Genomic DNA, 24280 nt, shown 5'->3' on the forward strand with positions numbered 1-24280 from the left:
ATTTATAAGTTTATTAGTCACAAATTACCATAATAACTTGTGAAAGCTTGTGAGTAACATGCTCATAAACAGTGTTATAAAATAGCAACTTGTAGTGCTCATGCGCTCTATATGTCTTGATTGCGATTCTAATCCACTTGTTATAACCGGAATCCGTATTGCGGATTTATGCTGTGACTTGTATTAACGGTGTCACGAGCAAGTCACGACATAATCTATAACATATTATATCTACGTCACATGGTATAACGTAGCTAGCTATAAGAGTCTCGCGGGACTGCGAAATACGATAGCGTAAAGGTTCGGGAAGCATTGTGGAACAAGCTTTTTTTCACTACTGCAATGATCAGCACTAAACGCTACCACCACTAGACGCGTCCGTGAAGAGAAATTCGCGTTCGCCCGGCCGTGTATTAGAACCGGTGCGCATGGTCCCACGTGTGCATCCCAGCTAGATTCGATGCTCTCTTCCCCTCTTCGTCCCTCCGACGTATGCCCCTCCGCGCAACACACGAGTGCACCTGTTTCATGCGAACAGGAGAACCCGGGCAATGGCGCAATAGCGCAATGGCGTACGGAACGCGTTGATTCAATTCAAACTGGTATGCATCGCGCGCGTGGAAGATGAGGACATTCGAGCGGAAAAGGAAATTCGCGCAATTCGCATCGATTCGTGTTCACCCGTTAATTCTTGTACTCGGTAGACCAGGCATCGCCGGCGAGCATCGAACCGGACCGCATTTAGAGATTGAGCGCGAGCCAAGTTCCGCCGAAATTAAGGATTGGGCAGAATTTTCAATTTTATGTGATGCCAATATAAACACAGTTATAACTGTTTCTAAAATGTTACACGTTCATTTTACGTAAAGTTTTTCTATTTGAAAAAAGTATTTTCTCGCATATCTTCGAAATAAAATAAAATTTTATAATATTATTGTATCGTTTCAACTCTTTTCAGATTTTACTCGCGTTCAATCAATTTATGTAGAAGCGCATCGCTGTGACGTGAGAATGTATAAAAAAGCACCGACGAAATAATAAGGATGTCAGCTTCTTGCTCAGAAGAGTTTTTCGCGCGTAACCGCGCGCGTCTGGATAAACAGGAAGCTGCTTATGTTCCTGGGCACAATGTAAACCACAAGTTATCATAGTATATGCAGTGGACGTTGCTCGCGATCGAGACTCGCGATCGACTCAACTCCTTCCTAGCTTTAACAACAGCTTGTGGAGAGAGAGAGAGAGAGAAAAGGGAGTAAATACTCAGTCGGTGTGATTACCCGCATGGGGTACAGAGCACTGTAAGAAAGCACAATATACTTTACAGTTGTAAGCGATGTACGAGGTGTACCGAAATCACCGGTACATATTTTAGAGTGTCAATTTCTTCAACTTCATAAACTGAAATAACAAAGCATCGATAGTTTTTTAATTGTAAAAAATTAAAATTTTTTAGATTAAGCAAAATTATAAATAAAAAACAAAATTTTATTTTTCTGCTAATTTTAAAAAAATGCTAATGCAACAGTTTTAATTGCTTGTTTGAACCAAAACGTTGAATTCCAATTGAATAAGCTTCTACAAGATAATAATCTTTCATCAAATTTCCACAAAGAGAAATTCAATTATGTACTTTAAGATGTCAATGTTTTGCCCGACACCTTGTAGCTTAATGGATAGCACGATATTGCAAGCGCGAGCCAAGACATATTTCCCCCCTCCTATAATGCCTTCAGATCCTTTTCTCTGAGATCCACGTACCACTGCTCCTCCCTTAATTCGCTCTCTTCCAGTATAATTTCCTCGCCGCGTTAGAGCTAATAACATAAAGCACTCCGTGCTTTTCGTACAGACTCTGATGCAGTTCCGGCCATCCGGCTAACAGCGGGTAAGATCTTGGAGATATTGCCGACTCGATTATACGCGCGGGATATTTCACGGCGAAAGAAATAATAGCTGCGCTATATTATAAATAACGCCGCCAAAGTATCTCGCTTCGCAAAGTACGTATTGTTCGGCAGAAAATATAGCAAGGAGAAAAATATATTCCGTCATACGGCAGAGAATAGCCACGGTGAATCCGGCATGGCCGATATGCGAGCCGTTTATTTGAGAAACAGCTCAAGTAATATCTTTCAAACATGAATTTAACTCTTTGCACTCCAAGACAATTTTCAGGAACAAATCGATGTTAAAGATCTTGTTTTTACTTCAATATTATCAGCGATACCAAAAATGCCATTGCTCTCATCATGTATTATAAAAATAAATATATTTAATAAATTATAACTGTGCACAGTTTAAATTAATTTGTAAAGTTATAGTAAGTTGCGTCAATTCTACACAGTAAAGCAAAGGGTTAATTTAAATTCAAGCAAAATTTGATATTTTTATTCCTCTACAATTTAATTCAAACTCTACTTCTGAAATAAATCTCATGACTTTTTGTCCATTTCTATAGAAAAGTTAGTTATTATATCACTGTGGTACTATTTTATAATGGACGTTGGCAAATATCGTCTCCTAAAGAAAACTGGAGTACGTAACAGCTAGAAATAGTTTGTAGCTACACTCCCAGCAGAATTAATTTCAGCGGAAGAAGTAATGAAGGCCATAAAATGCAGCTGACAGAAGAAAATGCATATTATATACGCTTAGAAACGTATATAGAAGAATGATGGTGTGCAGGGAAGCTGATAAATGACGTTTTATTTCCTTCTCTTTAGAAATTAACTGATGGTTATGAGTCTTTTTTCGTACTGACGTAAAAGCTCGTGCGCCTAAGCTACAAAATATTTTCAATTTTAAGAGTATTTTCAAGTTTTAAGAATAGATGCATTGTTCACATAATGCTCGATATATACGCTCCATACTGCCTACGCAAAATCGTTGTGCACGAAGCCTACATTCCGTATCGATTCGTGGACAGTGTCACTGAAAATGCCGGCATACCAATGCTCGAATGCGACGACTTCGATGGCGGGGGCGGAACAGAAGGGTGCGTAAACTATGAGAGAAAGAGAGAGAGAGAGAGAGAGAGAGAGAGAGAGAAATTGCGAAGAGAGACAGTTAAGCCTTGATAACCCACAAATATCTAAGTTTACATGATATTATTGATTATTGCATGTAATAATAGAAATTCTACTTGTTTATTTAAATTGTTAAATTAGAAAAAAACTATCTTTTCCTACAAATTATTGCTTTAGAAATCAATACATATAAGCAAGCTTTGAATTCAACATCTGATAAAAAATAATTTATTTGCAACCCTGAACTTAACTTTCGAAGAATCCCTATTTCCATTTTCAAAATAAAGTCCTAAATTAATCAAATTAATTAATAATGTGCAAATAGAGATAGTGCAGTAAATGTTGGATGTGTACATAATGAAACATATCGATGCTGAACGATGAATCAATATTAAACAAATTTAGAAATTCAAAGTAGAGATGATAGGCATTCATTAGTGCAATTTGACATAAGTATAAATGTTGACGAAACGAACGTAGCGCAGCGTCACTGTAATTCTAATTATCTTCCGAGGCTCGTCGCGTGGTTGAAATACCCGGCACAATAATACTTATGCACGTACGTACACACGCATGCACGATGAGATAAGGTCAGGCGTAAACGGCAAATTTCATGGGAAATGTATGACGTATCACAACGGCGGACGTAATTATCATCAGATACGGCCGTTGACGCTTTATGAACTACCGAAAGAGGTCAATGCCGTCGATGCAGATATTGGTGCGTTTCGCACCATGGTCGCGTGCGACCGAGAGAAACGATCGGAGGTGGAAGCGGATAGCGGGGGTGCATCGCAGAGACGTATTGCACTCGCGTTCAGCGATAGCACCGCCGATATTAATCTCGATAATAAAACGCACCATCGACGTAACGATTGGTGCGATTACACGCTGTACCCGCTAGCCCCGAACTGTTACACGCAATTATCGAGATTTCTAAAAGCGATAACCGTGCGAAGCGTTATCCACAGTCGTTTCCATTTTCGGCTGCAATGTTATTCTTGGGTATTTATTTCCGCGTGCATCAACCGTTAAATCACATTACCGGCTTAAGTGTAAAATTCATGAATATATGTAGAGGTACCTTCTAGGCGAGCTAGACCAACGCGTCAAATTTTCGCCACACGTTCGGCCGATTTATTACGCGAGATTGCGCATTCCCGAAAGCGATAGCACTCCCGGAAACGGATAATGCAAAGATCGAGCTAGCCCGGACTTACGTCCGCCGGAACTATTTGAAAACTACTCCGAACTGTCGGCTCAACTAAAAGTATGTGGCGGCGGGATTGTGCCCGGGGAACCAGTACATTATTCATGGGGTAAGCATTACGAATCTCCGCCCGAGAATAATGCAAGAACGTCCACGGCATGAGCGGTATTATAAGATTAACGGGAAACTTATTGCGCTCAGCAAAAATGTATATCGGACCGCGAGAAAGCGTTTCACTCGCTGCGGAAATTTCACATCGTTAAATTGTCATCCGCGTACTTTCTCCGCCGACATAATTAACGTTATCGTACGTACAGTGAAAACAATGGTTGTATGACACAATGCGTACGTAGAACAGGAAGCACAGGATTATCTCTTCTGATTATTTTAAATATAACGACGTTATTTTTAAAAAGATTTTAATGTTTCTTGTGTTTCAAAGTTTTTAAAAAATGTTAAAAACATGAACAATCGTCCAAAAAAATGCTACCAAATAAATATGGTTGTCTTTCAGAGATTTTCGCTCTTCCAGTTTCTTTCACATTGCGGACGTGGAAGTCTCGCGTTCCTAGGCAAAGAAGAATGAAGTTATTCCATTATTAAAATGGCGTTTTCAAATGTAAAGCACATTTCAGCAAATATCTTGTGAGATGAAACAAGATAAAACGATATATAGTCGTACGACATTACACCGTATTTGTTTTACCATTTCCCGCGGCAGTGCGCCGCGCGAAATGTTCTGCTCGAGTGAACCGTAACGCGAACGTATCGATGTGCATTTTCGCATCTGTCTATCTGCAGTTACTATCGGGGTAGCCGTGTAATCTACGATACCTCAGTGTATACTTCGCAAAATGCAGACCGAGAAAAATATCGGCCATAGCGACGTTACGATACGGCTTTCTACTGCGGGGCTGTTTCGCGAGATATTCACTTTCCGCGAATTGCCACAATCATATTTGTTACGATATATTGCCGCAAATAAAAAGCGTCGTATAAAACACTCGATAGCATTTCTTAATGCGTACCGCAATACATTTGCACTGATAATCACAATGATCGAATGTTTGATATGATGCGTGATAACGAAAGCATTATATAATAATACATGAATGTAGAGGGCAACTGAAATAACTGAATCACTATCGATGCTATTTTCAACATTATGACGTGAAATATCGAATTATTAAAAAAATAGTTCCTTTCTAAAATGCTAAACAAATCCGCTACGCACAATTAATCGCGAAATATTTCAAGCAATCTGGTGTTTCAAAACTTGATCGATACAGATGCAGCGCGAGCTAACAGCACCTCCCCTCCCCAAATTTGTTACTAAAAGCAACTCTGTGAAGACAAAGTGTGCGCGCAAAGTAGGTATCGCCGGTTCTACGAGTATCACTATTTACAAAGAACGCTATAAAGAAAGACAGAAAACTCATGCTTGCGTGAATATAAAGAGAAATACTTGTAACAAAAAGCGACGCAAAGTGGAATGTTTCCCTCCGTTGCCATAAAATTTCCCTCCAAAAATATCATTTAGATCAACGTTGCATAGAAAAATGATGATAGAAGACGATTGACGGCAGGAAAAAGCGAAATTACGATATGCAGACAGTGCGTGAAAAAAGTGTGAAGGGCAACTAAATAAGACGAAGGAAATAAAGAAGAGAAAAAAGGAAAAACCGCATAAAAGTGAAGGAGCAAACAAAAAGAGGAAAAATAGCAAAGAAAGACGAAAGAGATATAAATAGAGAAAGAAAGAAAGAGAGGGAAATCGGTAACCCCTGAGTCAGGTAATCCTGGATTTTGCCCATTTCCAGTTTACTGCTAATTCATTCAAATTGTGTTTGTTCCCAAATATACGTTCTATTCTCCGAGTTGCCTCCCTCCATCTGTTCCCTTATATATATATATACATACAGAATGTCTTGAGCTCTAAAGCAATTTTTTGCATATAAGAAATAATTTGTACTAGATCTCTTTCTTTCGAAATGTTTTATTCGATTTTAAGCAAATGCTTTAATATAATTTATTATTAATATATTTTATTTCTTAAACCAAGAGCTCTTTATATAAAAGTGCTTAAAGGTGATTGTTGAGCAATGGAAAATTCAATGAAATTTTTACTCAGAAGAAACCGGCTTCAAAAACGGGAAGAAAAACACGGGAAACCTAGGCCACTTCGTATGTACGATGTAACATGTGCGCGCGCGTTAGAATAGCAACATGTGTAGCGTATTGCACGACGCATGCCACGTTCCATAACAAATTGGTGCTCCGTTGCACGTTCTGCCCGCAGAAACGAACGACGAGTGGCTACGAGAATGAGGATGCAGGAACGGAAAGGTACCGACAGCAAAGCTCCGTGAAACACGAAGAAACTTGGCCAAAATTTTGGAAGTTACGAGGTTCCGTTTTCGTCTATTGCGTAGAAGAGAGTTGTGCGTACCCGATGTTGCTGTCTGCGAGGATTCCATGTCTCGTGTGAGCGCTCTACATGTCGAAAGAGACACGTATAAGATAGCGTTCACGTCGAAAGAATGATAGGTGAATATAATCGAGACATCAGCATATACAAAAAAGTTAAGATGTAAGAAATAAAGAATAATACAATATTAAAATACAACATAATAATAAGTGCGATAAATTATAGTAGTAGAATGAAAAAGAACTACCGATATATTGAGAGAGTAATAATCAGGACACACAATTAATGGTTTCAATCATTTTCACATTTGCGAAAGACAAAATTGAAAAAAAAAACTTTGTACAAAAGTGCACAATTGGCAAATGTGGACATACTGACGTTTCGTAATATAAGAAACTTATTCGAAATAAAAGTATTTGTTAATTTGTTATTTTCGTTACAAATTGCCCATTTCGATATTCAGTGCTGGTAGAATTTTGAGAATGGAAATGCTGCACGCGGATTGTTAACGTTTTGAAAACTCTGATACTCAGATGCTGGTTTAACTCCCGCAACATTCTATTACCTTCCATAACAGTAAAATATTAGAGAAGTCTTCATAAAATTAGCAAATTGCTGCCGTCACTCAACGTGTTAAAGCACGAATACGAAACGGAACGATGAGCAAGGTAATCTCTTGGCAGGCAAATACTTGTGTCACGGAGACGACATGCTGAATGACGCAAGCCTCGGGAGTGTTTAACGTTATGAATATTTCGGGAAGGCGCAGTTGCATTGTGAATGTCAAGAGATGCTTCCAAGTGCAACGGGAGCTCATGGCTCGCGCATTTGATACACTGTTAGAGCCAAGTGATCATGTTCGCCCGCGCCTTACGAAGCGCAACAGCTGCTCGTCGGTAAATACATGTGCATCGTCGATCAAGGACATCTTGTAAGAAGATGCACGCGGGTATGGATGACCTGTAAAACCAGCGTACATATTGGCAATGGATAAACGATCGACTACATTAAAATTGTATAATTTTGCTATAAACGAGCTTGTGATATACCTATGTGGACAATTATAAATTCCTGCTAAAAAGAAAGATGCGATACATCAATATCACGATGCTCACACAAATGTTGATCAATCAAGTTCGTCCACTTTATCACTCTCCAGCTCACAATTCATCGCTTGCCGTTTGCCAGTGTGTACGCGGCCTGAGATGAGTTTGTCAACAGAGACGGGCTTTCGGAGCTTTCGGACCGGCGCTCGAGAGAATGTGGCTGTTACTCGGAACTGGAACGTTAATCCCGGAAAAGAGGCAAGATCGGCGAGCTTACCGCTTTCTTCGCTGTTCGTCGTCGCTTCGTGACGCGGATGCAGAGTGAGGATCTGAAACGACCGCCGCTTCTCGCGGTCGGAGAATGTCAACAGACAAACGGCAAAAGAGAGACCGAGAGGCGTTTCGTTAATTTCCACCAATGAAGCGAGCGAGCCAATAAATTGCGCGAGACCTCGGGATTGACGCATATGAAAAATGTAATTTAATCCAACGAAGCGGAAACTTTACTGGCGAGAATATTAGCAAGGGCTCGGCTAGCGATAAGTTATGCGAATGATGGCGCTAAAAAACTCCAAAATTTTACTTTACGTAACCATCGATACGGACGATTAGCGGTGAAACGAGATTAATTAATCTACCATGGATTAGAAATAGATCAGACATCGGAGACGCGCACTTTAGTTAGCGTGCGAAATTGACAAATGAAATTTTCTAGAAAGTTTCTGCAAACAAAAGAAATCGATATGACCGATTCATATTCTCTTGTCGATTCGGCGATAAAAAAATTCAAAATTGATATATCGAGAATTTCAGTTTCTTGACAAATATGTGAATTGCAAATTTATTGCGTCATATATACCACGCTTCCACATTTATGTCACGAATTTCTGTTACATAAAATCGAAGATAAACATAAACCAACGTCTGCACTATCTGTCTTTCTCGTTCTTTATTTTATCGTTTTTTACTTTGCGACCATTTACGACATAATGTACGCTTTATTGTTCTCGACCTTTGTACGAGTGATATTTATATTTGATCAACGAGTTTGTTTCGAGTGGAGATCCATCTAGTCCATTTCTAAGGAGTCTTAACGTCGCAGGGCGAGTCAACGAAGGAAAGGAAACGATCTTGCGGAATAATACACCACACGTCGGGAAAATACCGGCAGTCCTTACAGAGCCGGTTACAAATGAAACCTTCGAAATGGAAAAATCCACGAGAGCCGAGTGCTTTCCGTATCGTTGTCGCGATCGATAGGAAGTCATCGAGATTCCGTTAGCATAACAATGCTCTCTCCTCGGATACGAGTGCCGCCGGTTCCTTACCGCGGGCGGCATCAAATCAATCAGAGGCACGTTCGACGTTGCCGGAGAGAGCCGGCCGCGAAACCGCGTGACAATCGATATTTCATCCCGATCATCAGCTCCTGCGAGGCACTAGCGCCGTAAGATGGGGCCAGATTTATACAGACTGACAAGCATATGTATATAAACTTTACTCTGCGATAAATAATAAGATTGCGACATCGTTTAAATCGTTTGCTTAGAAAATGTCGCAAGCGCTCGTTGAAAATTGTATCATAATCGAAATATTCCATTAGTTTATATATTATTCGCATCTCGGTGAAATACTCATAATGTTCCACAACTGAACATAAATCACTTTCAAGATGATCCATTCATTTAGAACCGAGTGCATCAAGTATGGGCTAGTCTGTAAATTAATACGGTCTCTTTCCGAGTAATAGCCTTATCTATGATGTAGATAAAGACGGAAAATTTATGTAAGCAAAATTATCTCTACACGACGCACGATGAGCGCAACCGAGCCTTAATACCCAAGAAAGTAATTAATTAACGTTAGCTCTGATGTTCACGAGAGACTCCCGTCGCACGATGATTAATTTTCCCGAAACTGGATAGTTTCTTTTTCAAAGTCTTTCCGCTGCAAACTCACTCCGCGCTGGATCACAATCTAAGCGCATCTCACGCGCGCGATACCGCTGCAAAATTTCAAGACATATATATATATATTACGTAACCCGGTCGCGCGGCACTCGTGGAGAGTCATAAAGACATTTCCATTCGCAATAAGACTCGGTCGAGGGTCACGAAGGCGAAGATTCGGGGGGGAGGGACGTGAATAGACGGTTCGAGCTGTTGCGAGAAGAAGTTGCGGGAGAGGGACAAAGGGCGAGGCCTCGTCCCTGGACGCGGCGGCGCAGGGTGTTCCACGTGCTCTCTTACGGATTTATGGATTTCATTATTGTCGGTCCGCGGTTGGTTACGGCGGCTGACTGGGGCAGCGACGCGAGAGGAGGGTTCGGAGAGCTGTCTAAACTTAAACTTGCCGCCCGTTTGCATTTTATGAGCAAGCAGCAAGTTCCTACGGGCCCGTAGGAATCCCGGCGGCGCCCAAACCGAAGCCCATACATTCATCCCCGCCGCGCTCGCTCGCCTCGCTCCCACTCGCGCCATGCCACGAGCGTTTTCCTACCTCGCGCCAGCCGACCTCCGAGACCGCCGACATACTCCCGCCGCCAGCTACCGGGAACCCGGTCAGACCGCCCATTACATCCGAGCATGTAACCCGAATTACCTCTCTGTTCGGCTGCAGCTTCCCCGCCGTGCGGTGCCGCCTGACTATATCGCACGCTCGGTGCGAAATAATGACACCGGCGGATCTTAAAGGTCTTTACGAGGAGTTACCTGGCAACGTGTTTCGAAATATACGCGAGGCTTCGTAAAACTGTCGACTTGTAAGTTTTCGAGCGATGTAATAAACTGCCAGATGATTTACGTTTACATATCTCCTCTGCTTCATTTATATGATGATATCGTAACTAATTTAGAATTCTAACCACGCGGATACACACCACATAGGCTAGATGCATCTGCACCGACACCATTAACGGGCTATATTGTACGGAGAAGATTCTTCATTTCTCTTTGTATGCGAGCGGCAAGCCGCTTTAGTGTCGACGCCGTGAAAAATCGACGCGTCTGCTCTCGCTACTTCGAGTTGCAAAGAATTTCATTTCTACGCTACTCGCTAGACTCGCGACATCTTCCGTCGCACAACGCAGCATTTGCTAATTAAAGCGCTGATGAGTTTTAAAACAGTGATTTTAGTAAAACTTGAGAGGAGAGAGCGAAGAGAAAATCTACAAAATTCAATTCAAGTAAACAACTTACATTAATTTGGTCACCATCGTAATGCTCCATATAGTTTCATTACTTCTACTGTTACAGATGACAGAAAAAATTTTGCTATAAATATAGCTTGCAATTAGATAACTGACATTACTCCAATTAAATGACACGAAAAAAGAATCGAGAAGATCTGTAAAGATCTGTTACGCCGCGATAATGCACGGACTGTCGCATGTCAAACTGAAGATATTTTAGTTGGCAAGAGGGTGTCGGCAAAATTCCATTATACAAATCCAGTGAGAATCTCTCTCCTCTTTCTCTCTCTTTCTCTCTCAATGTGAAATTCAAGAAATAATTTATGTCCGAACACACATGAAACATCGCGCGATCGCACATAGATCTCTCCGCCTTAAGCTGAGAGGTAGTAGTCTACTTTGCGAGACAATAATACGCGAGCAGGATTGAGCCGGGCATAGGTACCGGAATATGCGGAGGAGGTAAGCCAGAGTGCACTGTTCAATAATTCAGCATGCAATAGCGCCAGCCTCCTCTCTCTCTCTCCCCCCCCCCCTCTCTCTCTCTCTCTCTCTCTCTCTCTTTCTCGACTCGGGCATGACGCGCTCATCTGTCGCTCGCGACTGCGTACGTTCGCATGTCTGAACACCCGTGAAAAGAAGTGTATTACGTAACTATAATGCGAAATATACCGGGTGTCACGCAATGCACAAATAAATTTTTAAGGACACAAATTCTTTGACGAATTCACTAGTGATGGAGATATTAAAATATCATTCGCGTATTCTGAAACAGATTTGACAGAGAAAACGCGAAACGTGCACGCGTTACATGTATTTCTCATTCTCGTTTAAACTAGAGGCAAATACGTGTCGTCGATAAGAACTGATTACTGTGCGCCGTGAAAAAGAGAACGCCTCCACACATACGACTGTATGTGCATTAAACTGATTCGAAACGCTGACATGTTTGAGCCCAAAGCGATATTACAAATTAGTACGCGCTCGAATTTAATCTTCGAATTCTACAGTCTCAACAATTTAATGTGATTTTAAAATAACATTTCGTATGTATACATTGTATTTTTAATGAGAATTTTTTTTTGCTAGTATGTAAAAGATTTTTTTACAAGATAAATTATGCAACTAATTAAAAATTCACTCTCATTATTATTTTAAAAAATATGATAATTCAGATTTTTCTTTAAATTTCAAAAACCACTCCAAGACCTACTAGAATAATCTCTGCGAGCATACGAAATCACGTTACGCGCATTTATCAGAGTACGCGAAAAGGATTTCAAACTCCGGCACGGTGTAATATCACGAAAGCGCGAATGCATTCGCACGCGATTACGCGTGTGCGATGTCTTTCAAGCCGCCCGCGTTCGAGTTCGATAAGCGCGTAACACACAACGACACGTTGACGTCGACGTCGGGACACGCGACATCTTGCATCCGTATCTGTCAAACCTTAGCCGCGGAACGCCGCTGAGAAGAGAGGAAGCTATTCGGCGATATTTTGTCGTCGACGTCATACCGTCTCGAGCGCGTCACATAAATAACCAGTTGGCTCGACCAAGACGACTCCGATCCGCGGTGCTCACCTACCTGAAACAAAGAAGAGGAGGGATCTGAGAGACTCTGACTGGAATATATACGACCGCGGAGTCTATAAGTAACGCGGCCAGCCGAGCGTGTTAAAGGATGTAGACGAATCGGCGTGCGTAGCAGTGGCGCACAGGATTTATGCAATCTGCGATAACGGTATAACGCCTGCGTAATAGCTGCGTGTGTGAATAAAGAGTCCTCTTCTTCAACAAAATATCACACTACGCGAATAAAACCGGATGTCCAAAATAATTATAAATCCGAATCGCAGATTTATGAGCATCTGAGATCTCATAATTTTCTCGGATATTTTACAACTTTGTGAATTCCAAATTCTTTCACTGCCAACTTTTTTATAAGATATAAATATATTTCACTGGAATTGTTAAAAGTTAAATTAATTATGATTTGCAATCAGTCACCTGCACATGCATAGTCCATGGGCCAGGATTATTCCGACCGATAAAGTTCCAATGCGAATTACATTCGATTCATATTTGGAAGCTGCGCGCGCTTACAAGCATAATTGCCATCGAAAAACTTTTCCTGAGGAATAAATTTTTTTTATTCAAATCGTCAATCGAGACCGCCTTCTCATTCCCTATCCGAAGCAACCCGTCGAGTTTACTTCGATGCGTAGGTTTTCGAACCATCCCGACGAGAGCAGCGAGAACTTTAACGGGCAAAATCCATTCGTGCTCGTGCCACACATAAATAAGAAAGTTGCGGGAGTTAAAACTCGAAAGAAGCGAGAGCCGCCATCTCCTTCTCCCCTCCTTCCTCTCCGCAGGATTTATCACCTCGACGCTCATGAAGGGTGGCGGCGTCGCGTTTTTCCCTCCTTCGTTCTCGTTTTTGTTTATTACCAACCTGTCATGCAAGCTGCCGCGCTCGATTCCGAGTTAAACGCTGATTTACAAAACCAATAACGCCTGAAACTGATGAGATTCGAATTCTTTGCAATAGTTAAGTTCGTGCCAGAAAAAAATGCAGCGCTCAATTCCGTTCCTGTAAAATCACAAATATATTAAAAATAATTTCTAAGTCATCTTTCTCACTGCTTCACAAGCGCTTCTTTTGTATTCCTTCAAGCTTTTTCTCATCGTTGTATTTTACATAATTATAATGAAAATAAAAACCAATACATTATAAAATTTACGAATTACAAATTTATTGAAATTTTATTTCTAATTGGAATGTGACATTAGATCGTGACAAATCAAAATCACGTGTATCGCAATGTTAACGTGAAAACTCTCGTCGAAATGAATAGAAAACATCGCAGCTGAAACAGCCAATTAAAATTCTAAATCCAGCCCACGATTTTAGCTCACCATTTTGTATGCCAATTCATAGATGGAATTGCACATTCATTTCGATACAACGTGCATGTGGTCGAACATCGGCGTGCAATACAACAATAGATCTCGCACACACGCGGCAACATCCGCGTAGGAAAATACGATGACGGACGTATCCATTGCGCGCAATCGATCGTGTGCATCGTGCAGATTACGAAGCTGACAGGTGAGACATACAGATACCTATCCCGCAACTTTTAAACTCAAATATTTGGTAATGAATATCGCGCAGTGTACGACGTCCGATATAGAGCAGCACGAGGCGGAGAAATAGGCGGAGTGAGCTTTAATACTCGTGATTGGAAATCTGTGTAGCCATGCTCGCCTGCCCGATCTCTCCGAGACTATCGGCCCGTCCCGTGGCCCAAGCCATTGGCGTGCACGAGCACCGCATATTACCCGGAGAAATCCATCGCGGAATTTCACGAGATAAGTACGAACAAACTGCAGACGCCGCCGCACCTCTTTCCGATTTTGCCGGATTTTTTCTCCTTCCTTTTTTCCCCGAAGAGCAATCGAGATACTATTGCGCAACGATATGGATCGTCGCTATCACGCTACGGTATCGATCGCCGCATATATACGGCGGAATAAGCGTATTATACCAGTACCCAGCAGTTTCCACCTTAATAGAAAGTAACGAGACAAGGAGTGTAAAAAGAATGTTTGTAGATTAAATGTAAATTGACCCCCCGGCCTTTTCGCTTGAATCGCCATTGTAACGTTGCACCGTTCTCATTTGCTCCGCCGAGGTGCCGCCCTTGGCGCACGACGGTAAGATTTTAAGTTAATTTTTCAGGAGCACGGGGATAATTCAACGGTGAAAAGTCCCGTTTTATATCGCCCTGGAAAAAAAGAACCTTCATTTCCGTCTTACAACGGTCGTCGCTTAATGAAATCGGTCGTGTTCGCGCAGTTTAATTGTTTCGCTAGAAACTTAACTTTTTACCGCATAGCGCGAAAATTTTTCCATTTTATCTTCAATCGATACGTGATAAATTTTTTAAATACACAATATCCCAAAAATTCTTTAAATGCATAACGCATTTTTTTCGATTATTGTTCTTCTAATACATTGCAGTTGTTGAGAAAAAGAAAAAAACGTATTACAACTTCGGATGGCTTATTTCAACCATGAATATCTCTGAATTTACATACTAATATTTCGATGCCGTGATACAACATCTCAAATGATTGATTTTGTTACTCTGATATTATCCAATTCCATTTTTATTTGCTCGCAATGTCGGTTATTCCATTCGGAAAGTTAAACGTCATATACTTTCTGTCTCTTAACGTATGACAAATCGAAAAAGATTCAAGATAATACCACAATGATGGTCGTGGAGTAGACAAAAAAGGCGAATCATTTACCAGAGAGCAACCCAAAGTGACGTTTGCTAGTGCGACGTATACTCTCTCGTCGAACAATCAAGTCTCAAAGTGAAGGGTCCCGACCTTCGACTTCGACTTTGCTCTCTTAATTCCTTGTCAATTGTACACGATCAAACGCAATCGCTGCACGCACGAAGACGCCGCTCGAGTTCAACTCGCGCTCGGACGGTTCAGATACTTCGGACGATCCAAAACGTGCCGCGAATATTTGGCTGCCGAGGCGTATCGTGCTGAAAATACTTGTTTCATTCGATCAAACACTTATCGCTGTGATCTGCTTTCGCTTACGATCTATAAATACCTGCTAGTCATTTCGCGACTTCAACGATCACAAAATCTACGCTACAATCTTTCTTAAATTACGATCAATTATAGAGAAGATAAATGGCTAGTTTTATTTTATTTACCATCAATAAGATAAATATATGGTTTAACCATTAAAAAAAGATAAGTCTTTTTATTATTAAAAAAACTTTTGTGCAATTTTTTTTTTAAATACTTGTAACTTTGCTACATGCTAAATAACTCTCAGCACAATCTTTTAATATCTGCCAAAAAGATAAAATATCATTGAGGATATTGAATAGATCAAGAACTCACCCACACTTTTTATTACGTTAATTAGCAGCTTATTGAATCGATATCGGATGCGAAAAGGCTGTGCGCGAGCTCGATGTACTCTCGACACTTTTTTTATCCATCTGCTGAAAGCGCGCCTATCGATGAATTCTCGTTTACGAACTCGATAAATATCACAATTTATATAGACAAACTGAACAGCGGCGCGCGCATCTATTTATATTTCTTTTTTACTTGTTTTCTCTTTTTATTTCTTGCATGGAATTTACGGGGTGGAACGAGCAGCGAACAAATGGCCGAGTACGATTCTTGAGCAAAATTGGCAAGCGAATACTTCGCAGCAAATGCAGATTTCGCGAACCATTTGTCAATCGAGCCGTTGGACCTGCCGTGGTCCTGACCGGAGGGGATACTTTAATCGACAATCATTTACTATCCGGCCGTCCAGCCGTCGGTGCCTCTGCCCTGTGCTACTCATTCTCCTTTTCGTCCTTCGTCCTCCGATGCTTCCGCTCGGATATCCCTCCGACTATTTCTCTTTCTCCCTGCCGCTCGCTTCCCTCTAACCCGCTCTTTCAACAGTAAAGGGTGTCGCGATTAAAACACCATCTGTTGATATTCCACCGCCGTCATTCTCTCTCCCCCACACTCTCGCCCCACGCGATTCAAATTCGATGCACGCTCGTCGCTCTATGAAGAGAGAGAGAGAGAGATTATGCTTTTTCACAAGCATTATACATCGTGCAATCGTTTGTCCGAAGCAAAAAAACGCACGTGCGAAAAGATTAATATGCGATCGTTGCAGCAGCGAATGAGCTGCACAAACGCCAAGACTAACATTCATCTCGCAAAGTTAAACCTTTACTTGCTCGAGATGAGAAAGTTACACAAAGTCACACACATGCTAAGCTAAGAATTATACATTAGTAAACTTCCAATCTTGAAGCACTTGTAAGAATATTAATGCCTAATTAAAATAATTGTATACTGAAATAATACGTGCTTAGTCCGCGCTAACACACAAAATTATCTTCGAAGGATCATATCCTGTACATTAGAATATACAAATAATTTTTTCAATCTTTAAAAAGTAATTAGTACTAATTGTACATTAATCAGTGATGACTATTTCTTGCTTCTTCGTTTAGATATTGATCAAATTTGCACTTATCAAGCAACTTGCCGATAACGTAAACAGATACGTTTCGTCCATGCTTCACATTTCGCGACATGCACTTTCGCGAAGAATTGCGAACTCCAGTAGCTGGAGTTAATTCGTGTGCGAGAAGGTAGAAATTGTCGGAGACGCGCGCATTTCGATTTGCGATCAGTTCGTTACTCCGGAATGGACGGGTGCAGTAACTGCACTCGCGCGCGCGACGAGGAAGCTTCGGGGACGAGCCATCCGCGTAATTTTGTTTGCTCGTGCCGCTCTCATCGGCCCTTTGTTCGCCCCCGCTCCGCGTCTCGTTTCGTTACATCGATCTCGGGATCGATAGCCGCCGGCGGCGCGGCGGCGAGACAAAGCGCGCCCACGTGGAGCACGATCTATTAATGCTCACCCTGTTACGAAGTTGCGAAGAAAAATACCGAGGAGAGATTTAATTCGATACCGGGTGTCCGGCAAACGCGTAAGGCTGGCTAAAAATTGTGTCGCGCCGAGCAGAGAATAGTTCGTTACCTAGCGAACGGTCGCCACACAGCAAGAAGGACGGCCGATGAGCCGTTCATACGATTTTTTGCTTGCTCGTCCCGATCTATCATTTGTTTTATATAGCTCTATCGATCGATTGACAAGAGAGAAGAACGAAAATTGGGACACGGTGACAAGCGAATACGTTCACCGTATATTGCGTCAGCGGACCATTAACTACCGAATATGTGAGGAAATATGGCATTGTTCGTAAACTCACATAGTTATGCTTTATACCACAAATCGATTTTGCATTTTGCTTTTATGATTCTGTATCGCAGAAAGTTCAAGTAGAGATTCGTCAATCTGTTTCTGGCAAAACTAAAGTTTAACGGAAAATTAACATTTGACAACGTGAGTTTTCGAGACATGTGATAAAAATTCTTATAACATATCTTTGTACTTTTAAAGTTTTAAAATTTTTTGAAAGCTTTTATATATAAAAAATATCCATACTTTTTTCACATTTTCCTCATAAATTCAAAAACATATCTAGAGGAATAAATTGCTTAATTTTAATCTGTTCAATTTTTTTAGCTCGTTAATGTTAACGAACTTGCAGATGCTATAGGTAGTAAATTCGCGTAATATGAAAACATGTGAAAAAATTAACGCACAAAAAAATTAATCTTGTGATAAGTTCACGATACGGCGAGTCTCGGAAAAATATTCGGAGAGAACATTTTGACGTAATCAGTTAGCGTCCACTCACCGGACGCACACACATACACGCATGCACACATGATCCGTTCGTTCCGATTTAGAATTGATACCCGCGTCGATCAACGCGCGCAAATGCGGAAAAACCGGCCGCGACCAGGCGTCTCTTTCCCACGCGCGCCAATCGTTGGGCAGAAGCGTGGACGGCGCGGAGCCAGTTAATTTGTTCACGGTAATAGTACATATTCGGTACGTACGGGCAAATGAACTCCATACCACGATGCTACACGAAAGATAAATGTGTCGACGGGGAGAAGCTTGTCATTCGATAACAAATGTCAGTTGCGGAGCTGCGCCCGCGTGCGCCGCGCCTGTCCCATATTTATCGCAACGAATGGTTGCAGGTGCGCGTCATTTTTTCCAAACGGCCAGCCTAGCATGGCCATTTTTGGAAAATATAGTGAAATCGAGCACGATTTTGCCACGCATCATTCTTGATTCTCTCGAGACTTGCATAAGAGAGATAAATAAGAAGTAACATTTAGTATTTGTTTTATTTTATTATCAGCGATAGAAAACAAGTAGCGTATTTTGCATTTCTTGTTTCAAACAAGCGAGAAGATTATTTCATCGAAGAAGAAAAACAACGGCGGATAATTTCGAGCAAATAATTAGATAACGCGATCGTGTCGGGAAAAGTCGATACGCGTGGCGCGTTCTTCGTCAAAGTTTTTCGCGCCGTCAATCAGCCTGCGGGAGAAACTCATCGGGAAGGAGCCGCACGGATAATAACGTCTTCCCAGGAGACCAACCAGTAATAACCGAGTGGCGGCAGGAGATTGGGGATTGGTGATGGTCGAGGGGTTGAATTAGACAGAAAAGGAGAAGAAGGAGGCTACTGCTGCGCGCGCGAAGGAACGCGCTTCCAAGTGGAAAGCGCTCTTCCGAGATGGCCCGCCCCCACCTCCTTACCCCTTTCCCGCGGTCGCGAAAGAGGAGAGGAGGGAGAGAACGAGGAATAACATTCATTATTCTCCGGGGCTTTCGGTAATTCGTGATCGGGGCTGCAGATCCCGCTCTTAGACCTCCGCCCTAAATTACCGAACGGCGTTACATACGGGGCTAAGGGGCTGCGTTTTTTTCTCTAATGTAATTTTAACGACTTAAATTTCGAATAGCTGCAAGAGAAATAGGTTCGCCGTGACCTGGGAAAGGAAGCCGAGGGAGCTGCGGGAAAGCGAAAAGCGAACGAAGAGAAAGAGCTTTACGCCCGTGAAACTTGAACGCCATCGCCAAAAAGGCTGACTGCGTGCGTCGGAAGGACGAAGAAGCCGCCTCGTCGCTGGCGACGCAAGCAACCGCATATTGCCCCTGAAAAAAACTACCAGTCTACTGGCACGTTTTTAATAATGCCCTTACGTGACCCCGCCTTTCGCATTCGTACCACTTTGCGCGCATTCGTACTCCCTTCTCTTCCCTCCCGAGACACATAGCCAGACACATGGCAATTCTACTCCGTACTTTACATGTCTATCCGTGTTTAACAGTCAAAAAAGTTGCGTAGGTAAATATGTCCGTCATCACTGTTATCAGACAGATTTTGAATGCAAAACTGCACATCACCGAAGAATTAAATGTAAACTCGAATTGTTATTATGAAATACGAAAGAAGTTCTACCTTATTTTTTCAGAATATTATGTTTAATTTGTAGCTCACGATTTCAGAATTCACGTCAGACATTTTCTTACAGGTATGCGATACAAGATGGAGAAAAACTGGATCTTTAGGACAACTAATAAGAAGGAATTTAGTGATTTTTTAATAAAGTCAGATTCGACCTCATCGTCCGTCGTTTTAGCGAGAAACTCAAAGTGCTCCCTGCAATATTATGCAATATACCACGTACCACGCGCGCTTTGCAAACGCAAACAGGATAACGCGTGACGTTGAAAGCGAGCACGCTCTCGCGTGTTCACGGTGCTGTATCATCCGTGTATACCCGTTCGGTTATGCTGCAGTCTCGTTTCAGCCACATATTTTCGTTCGTCCGAAACGATATTCAACCCCGAACAGCGTAAAATCGCAGGCATAAAAATTCAACGGCGACGTAATGGCCAGTGTGCGCGCCTAAATCCGCGGCGGAAGATACGGCGGTTACGATTAGATTACCGTAACTTGGCCGTTATCGCGCGGCTTATCGCGAATTCGGCGGCGCCCAACGCAAAACAGTCCTAATTCGCGCGCGTATACACGTGCCGCATAAAACCGCGCGCGGCGGTCCCGTAATAACATGCGAGCCAAAGTGTATATCGGCGCGGCAGGCAGCAGGAGTTTATATACACACAAGAGTTTATGCACACACGCAAAGCTTATCCCGCTCCAGCCTTCCTCCGCGTAACCCTCCTGCCGCTCTCCGCATTTTTAATTAAAAATCTGAAAAGCTCGCGTGACAAAACGACGCGGTCGGAAAATAAGCGGATATCAAAAAAGGATCCGCGTTTTCTTTTTGATGCCGAGCACGCAGTGTCATATTGCGAACCGCTGTGGGCCATTGCGCCTCGCTATTGTCCCCGCTTGTCTGTGAATTCTCGCTGGACGCGGGTATTTCTGCTCGTCGCTTGCCAAGAATAAGAAGTGAAATTCTTCGATTCGTAGCTGCGGCACACGTAGCACAGATAATACGTTTCGGAGATATTTTCGGATTGATAAATTCAGTTTTTATTATTTTCAGTTAATATTGATATTATATATTAAAGATTGTCAATTATATATACAATTGCTTCGGTATTATAACTTTTAATATCTTTCTGAAATAAATTTTTCTCCCCGAATTCAACAAATCTAATCACCAGCGCTCACTATACGATACAATCCTACAGCAAGGTGACAACCGGGGAGTATCTTATCGAGTCTCCTGGTTTCCTAATGCGCGAAAAATTCACACGAAATATCTTTTTAATAGTTCAACCCTCGTATATTCGGGTCACAATGGCTCGCCTGTGATACCGACTCTTCCCCCCCCCCCCTCGACGCCTCCTTCTCGCGCTTGTCCTCTCCGTTTTTCCCTCCTTACGACGCTATCTCCTCGAAACTCGTAAAAGAGCCATTCGTTTGACTTACGTCCTAGCTCGTTTGTTATTACAGCGCTCGTTACGGAGTCAATTCTGGCACTCGTATTCGTGTGTGTACGACCTTTTATGACCATGTCGGGGGGTGGAATACACGACGGAAGTCGGGACGGGAAAAACTGACAAGATCTAAGACATAGAAGAGAGGATCGTAGAGCTGTCCGGCCGCCGTTAAGACTTCCTTTCGAAGGCACATCCGAGCGAATATATATCCGTTGTATCGTCACGGACGCTTGCGTAATGTCTCGTTCGCAGCTACGTGGAAAATTAGCCTTGTCTTGGCGGATCTCGCTTTTATGACTCCCAGCAGATTTTTACGCCACGAGCGACATGGCCGTTGGTTTAAGAGATACGGCGGAGAAAGGTTGGAAAATGCGTAACACGGCTCATTAACCGCGGCGTAATGCGACAAATGGCATCGTGACTTAACAGCGTTATTAATATGACGTGAAATCTGTATTAAATAATATAGTATTACAATGTTGAAAAGCGGTGTCATTAACGTGCGATATTATCCGCGCGTTGTACGCAATTGCTGAGACTTTAGAACCCTCGATTTCCTCGCGTAAAGCACTGAAAATATCTGTGTGCGGAAGGAACGGGATTAAAAGAACGGTCGAACGAGCACGCGGGATTTAAAAGGCTTTCGCATCGCCGGAGAAAAAAAACAGGGCTTAAAAATGGATTCCCTCCGAGACGGAGAGTGAGAGAAATCATCTGAGCGCGTCTCCGCGAAAAGAGCGTTCGCTAGCAGTTCTGTGAACGAAGCAGAGATACTTCCCGTATGACGTAATATCCATTATAGTACGTACAATGGAGCGAGCACGGCGCTTAATATACCGGGAATGCGCGTTACAATTACTATTGTATGCTAGAAAGTAATTAGTTCATTGTACCAATAAATCGTTCGCCTCACCGTCGACATACGTCCTATATAATAATAATTAATGAGCCCGACAATGGAGTGATCCTGCTGCATATGTCGTCGGCATTTATATTATTTCATCGGCGACATTAAATTAGCGTCATTTGCAAACGGAAATCGAAAACGATGCATGTAAGTCAATAAGATGTACACGCATATTCGATTATTGCAAAATGTTTCTTCCTTATCTATATATTGGCAACGCTACATTTGCTATAAACTTACATATATACTTTTGTTGGTGTGAAGCACAACTTAACCTAATCTAACCTACGCTAACTTGATTAAGAAGCAAACTTTTTTAGTTATTTAAATTCTTCTTAAAATTCAAGCTGCGTAAATTATTTAAAATAAATGTTAAACAGCTTCTCAATTGTGAATGAATTCTTTCCAGTTCCTCTTGTAATATCGCGCCGTTAATGTAATTTGGATTTAACGACAATCGTAATACCCGAATTAACGGTAGTAATTAACAGATGAAGAACATTTTAAATTAACTGAAGAATAAAAATTACTTCGTGATCCTTGCTGCTCGAAAAATTACGATTCCAGGTGAGAATTTTAATGGATCTCACCAACGACTGATTTTTCATCCTAATTTGCAGCGACAAAGTCGTGAAACAGACGACACAAACGTCCCTGAGAAAACTCCGAAAGAACCCAAGCGGAAGAGAGCAAAGAAGTGAAAGAAACGATGAAAGACAGAAAGAGCAAGAACGTCAAGATTGGGGAGAAAGAAGAAAGAAGTCGAGAACCGAGGACGACACATTGACGAGACTCGAGGAGATAGTTTTCCTTTGTCGTGACTTTCGCCACACACTCCAGAAAACCCTCGCGCACGGTCGGAAATAAATTACCACTCGAAATCTCCGAAAGCCTTTTACCTCGGTCACACACGGGGCCTGAGATCGAGTAGTCGCGAGGAACAACTTTATTGTATTTCTAAGCCGATGCCGAAGGAGAGCCCCGGTGCCGGATGAACCGGAAGGGAATAGAGCGCGGGGCGTCAAGCGAATGAGGATTCGAGTACGCTGGCGATATAAGTTTATGTCGAAGAGAACGAACGAAGGAAAGGCGGTGCTAATACGGTTGTTACAGTCGCGTCCGATGACGCGTGCTACAGAAAACAAGCGAACCACAGCGACAGAAGAATAAAAGAGTAAGAGAAGCATAGCTATCGTTGATCCCTTAAAGTTGACTGTTTCTTTAAGATTTTTTCAAAAGATATTAAAACATTTTCTTACACTTATATCTACATCTTCTTGTTATTTTTTTCACAAGTTTTTGCGCATTTAAAAATTTTTTTATAGTCTTTATTTTTGTCTTCTATATTATTGAACAAGTATGAAATATCCAAATGGCAAAAACCTTTTCTGAACAATATTTTAACAAACAGCTTGACATTTAAAAGCCACATTTCTACCGCTTTTAACATTTACCTCATTTTCTCTTCTTCTTTGACAAATCAATTTCTATTTTCGATAATCCAAGTTTTTATTAAAATTTATTTTCTCTGATATGTATGTTGCACATATAAATTCTAAAAGTATGAAAACATATACAATTCGAACAATTTGGAAATACGGGTTCGCGTAAGCTCTTCCCGCTGCATGCTATAAACGCAGCTCGTTGACGAAACTGCGAATCTAATACGATTGCGACAAACCGGGATGCGGTTGGTGACAAGCGGATAGAAAGAACGAATGAAGGAAAACTAGTGGAAGCGAGTCGCCTCGGAATAGAAGGGGGGAGAGAGAGCGCCAGAAAAAAAGGAAGAAGTAAAATTGTACGTCGTGCAGCGCAGGAAAGGGAGATCCAGCCGCGTTTCCATTACTTCATTTCCGAGGCTGAAAGCCGCAGGACAATGGGGTGCCCTCGAAAGGTTGACACGACCGAGAGCCACGGGATGTCCCGATCGTTCCGAATACCGACGGTAAAAAGAAGACGAGCCGATCGATAGACGGATGCGGCGCTCCTGCGAAAATTACTCGACCCGCCGGTAATGCCAATCGATCGATTACATTTCATTAATCCGCTCGACCTTGAAT

The 24280-nt window shown here is 42.0% G+C and overlaps 1 protein-coding gene across 19 annotated transcripts in view; it reads right to left on the minus strand.

Moving 5' to 3' along the window:
• Positions 1-24280, minus strand: part of mbl (muscleblind) — a 363403-nt gene that overhangs the window by 195630 nt on the left and 143493 nt on the right. The window contains exon 3 of one of the 19 annotated variants that reach the window (XM_067355301.1): positions 3299-12490. The exons of the other annotated variants lie outside the window; for them this stretch is intronic. Coding sequence (XP_067211402.1) covers positions 12347-12490 — 144 coding nt within the window. The 3' untranslated portion in view covers positions 3299-12346. Of the gene's footprint in view, positions 1-3298; positions 12491-24280 lie in introns of those variants that run through there. 19 annotated transcript variants of the gene reach the window in all.

Source organism: Linepithema humile, chromosome 5, assembly GCF_040581485.1.
Source record: "Linepithema humile isolate Giens D197 chromosome 5, Lhum_UNIL_v1.0, whole genome shotgun sequence".
Taxonomy (NCBI): domain Eukaryota; kingdom Metazoa; phylum Arthropoda; class Insecta; order Hymenoptera; family Formicidae; genus Linepithema; species Linepithema humile.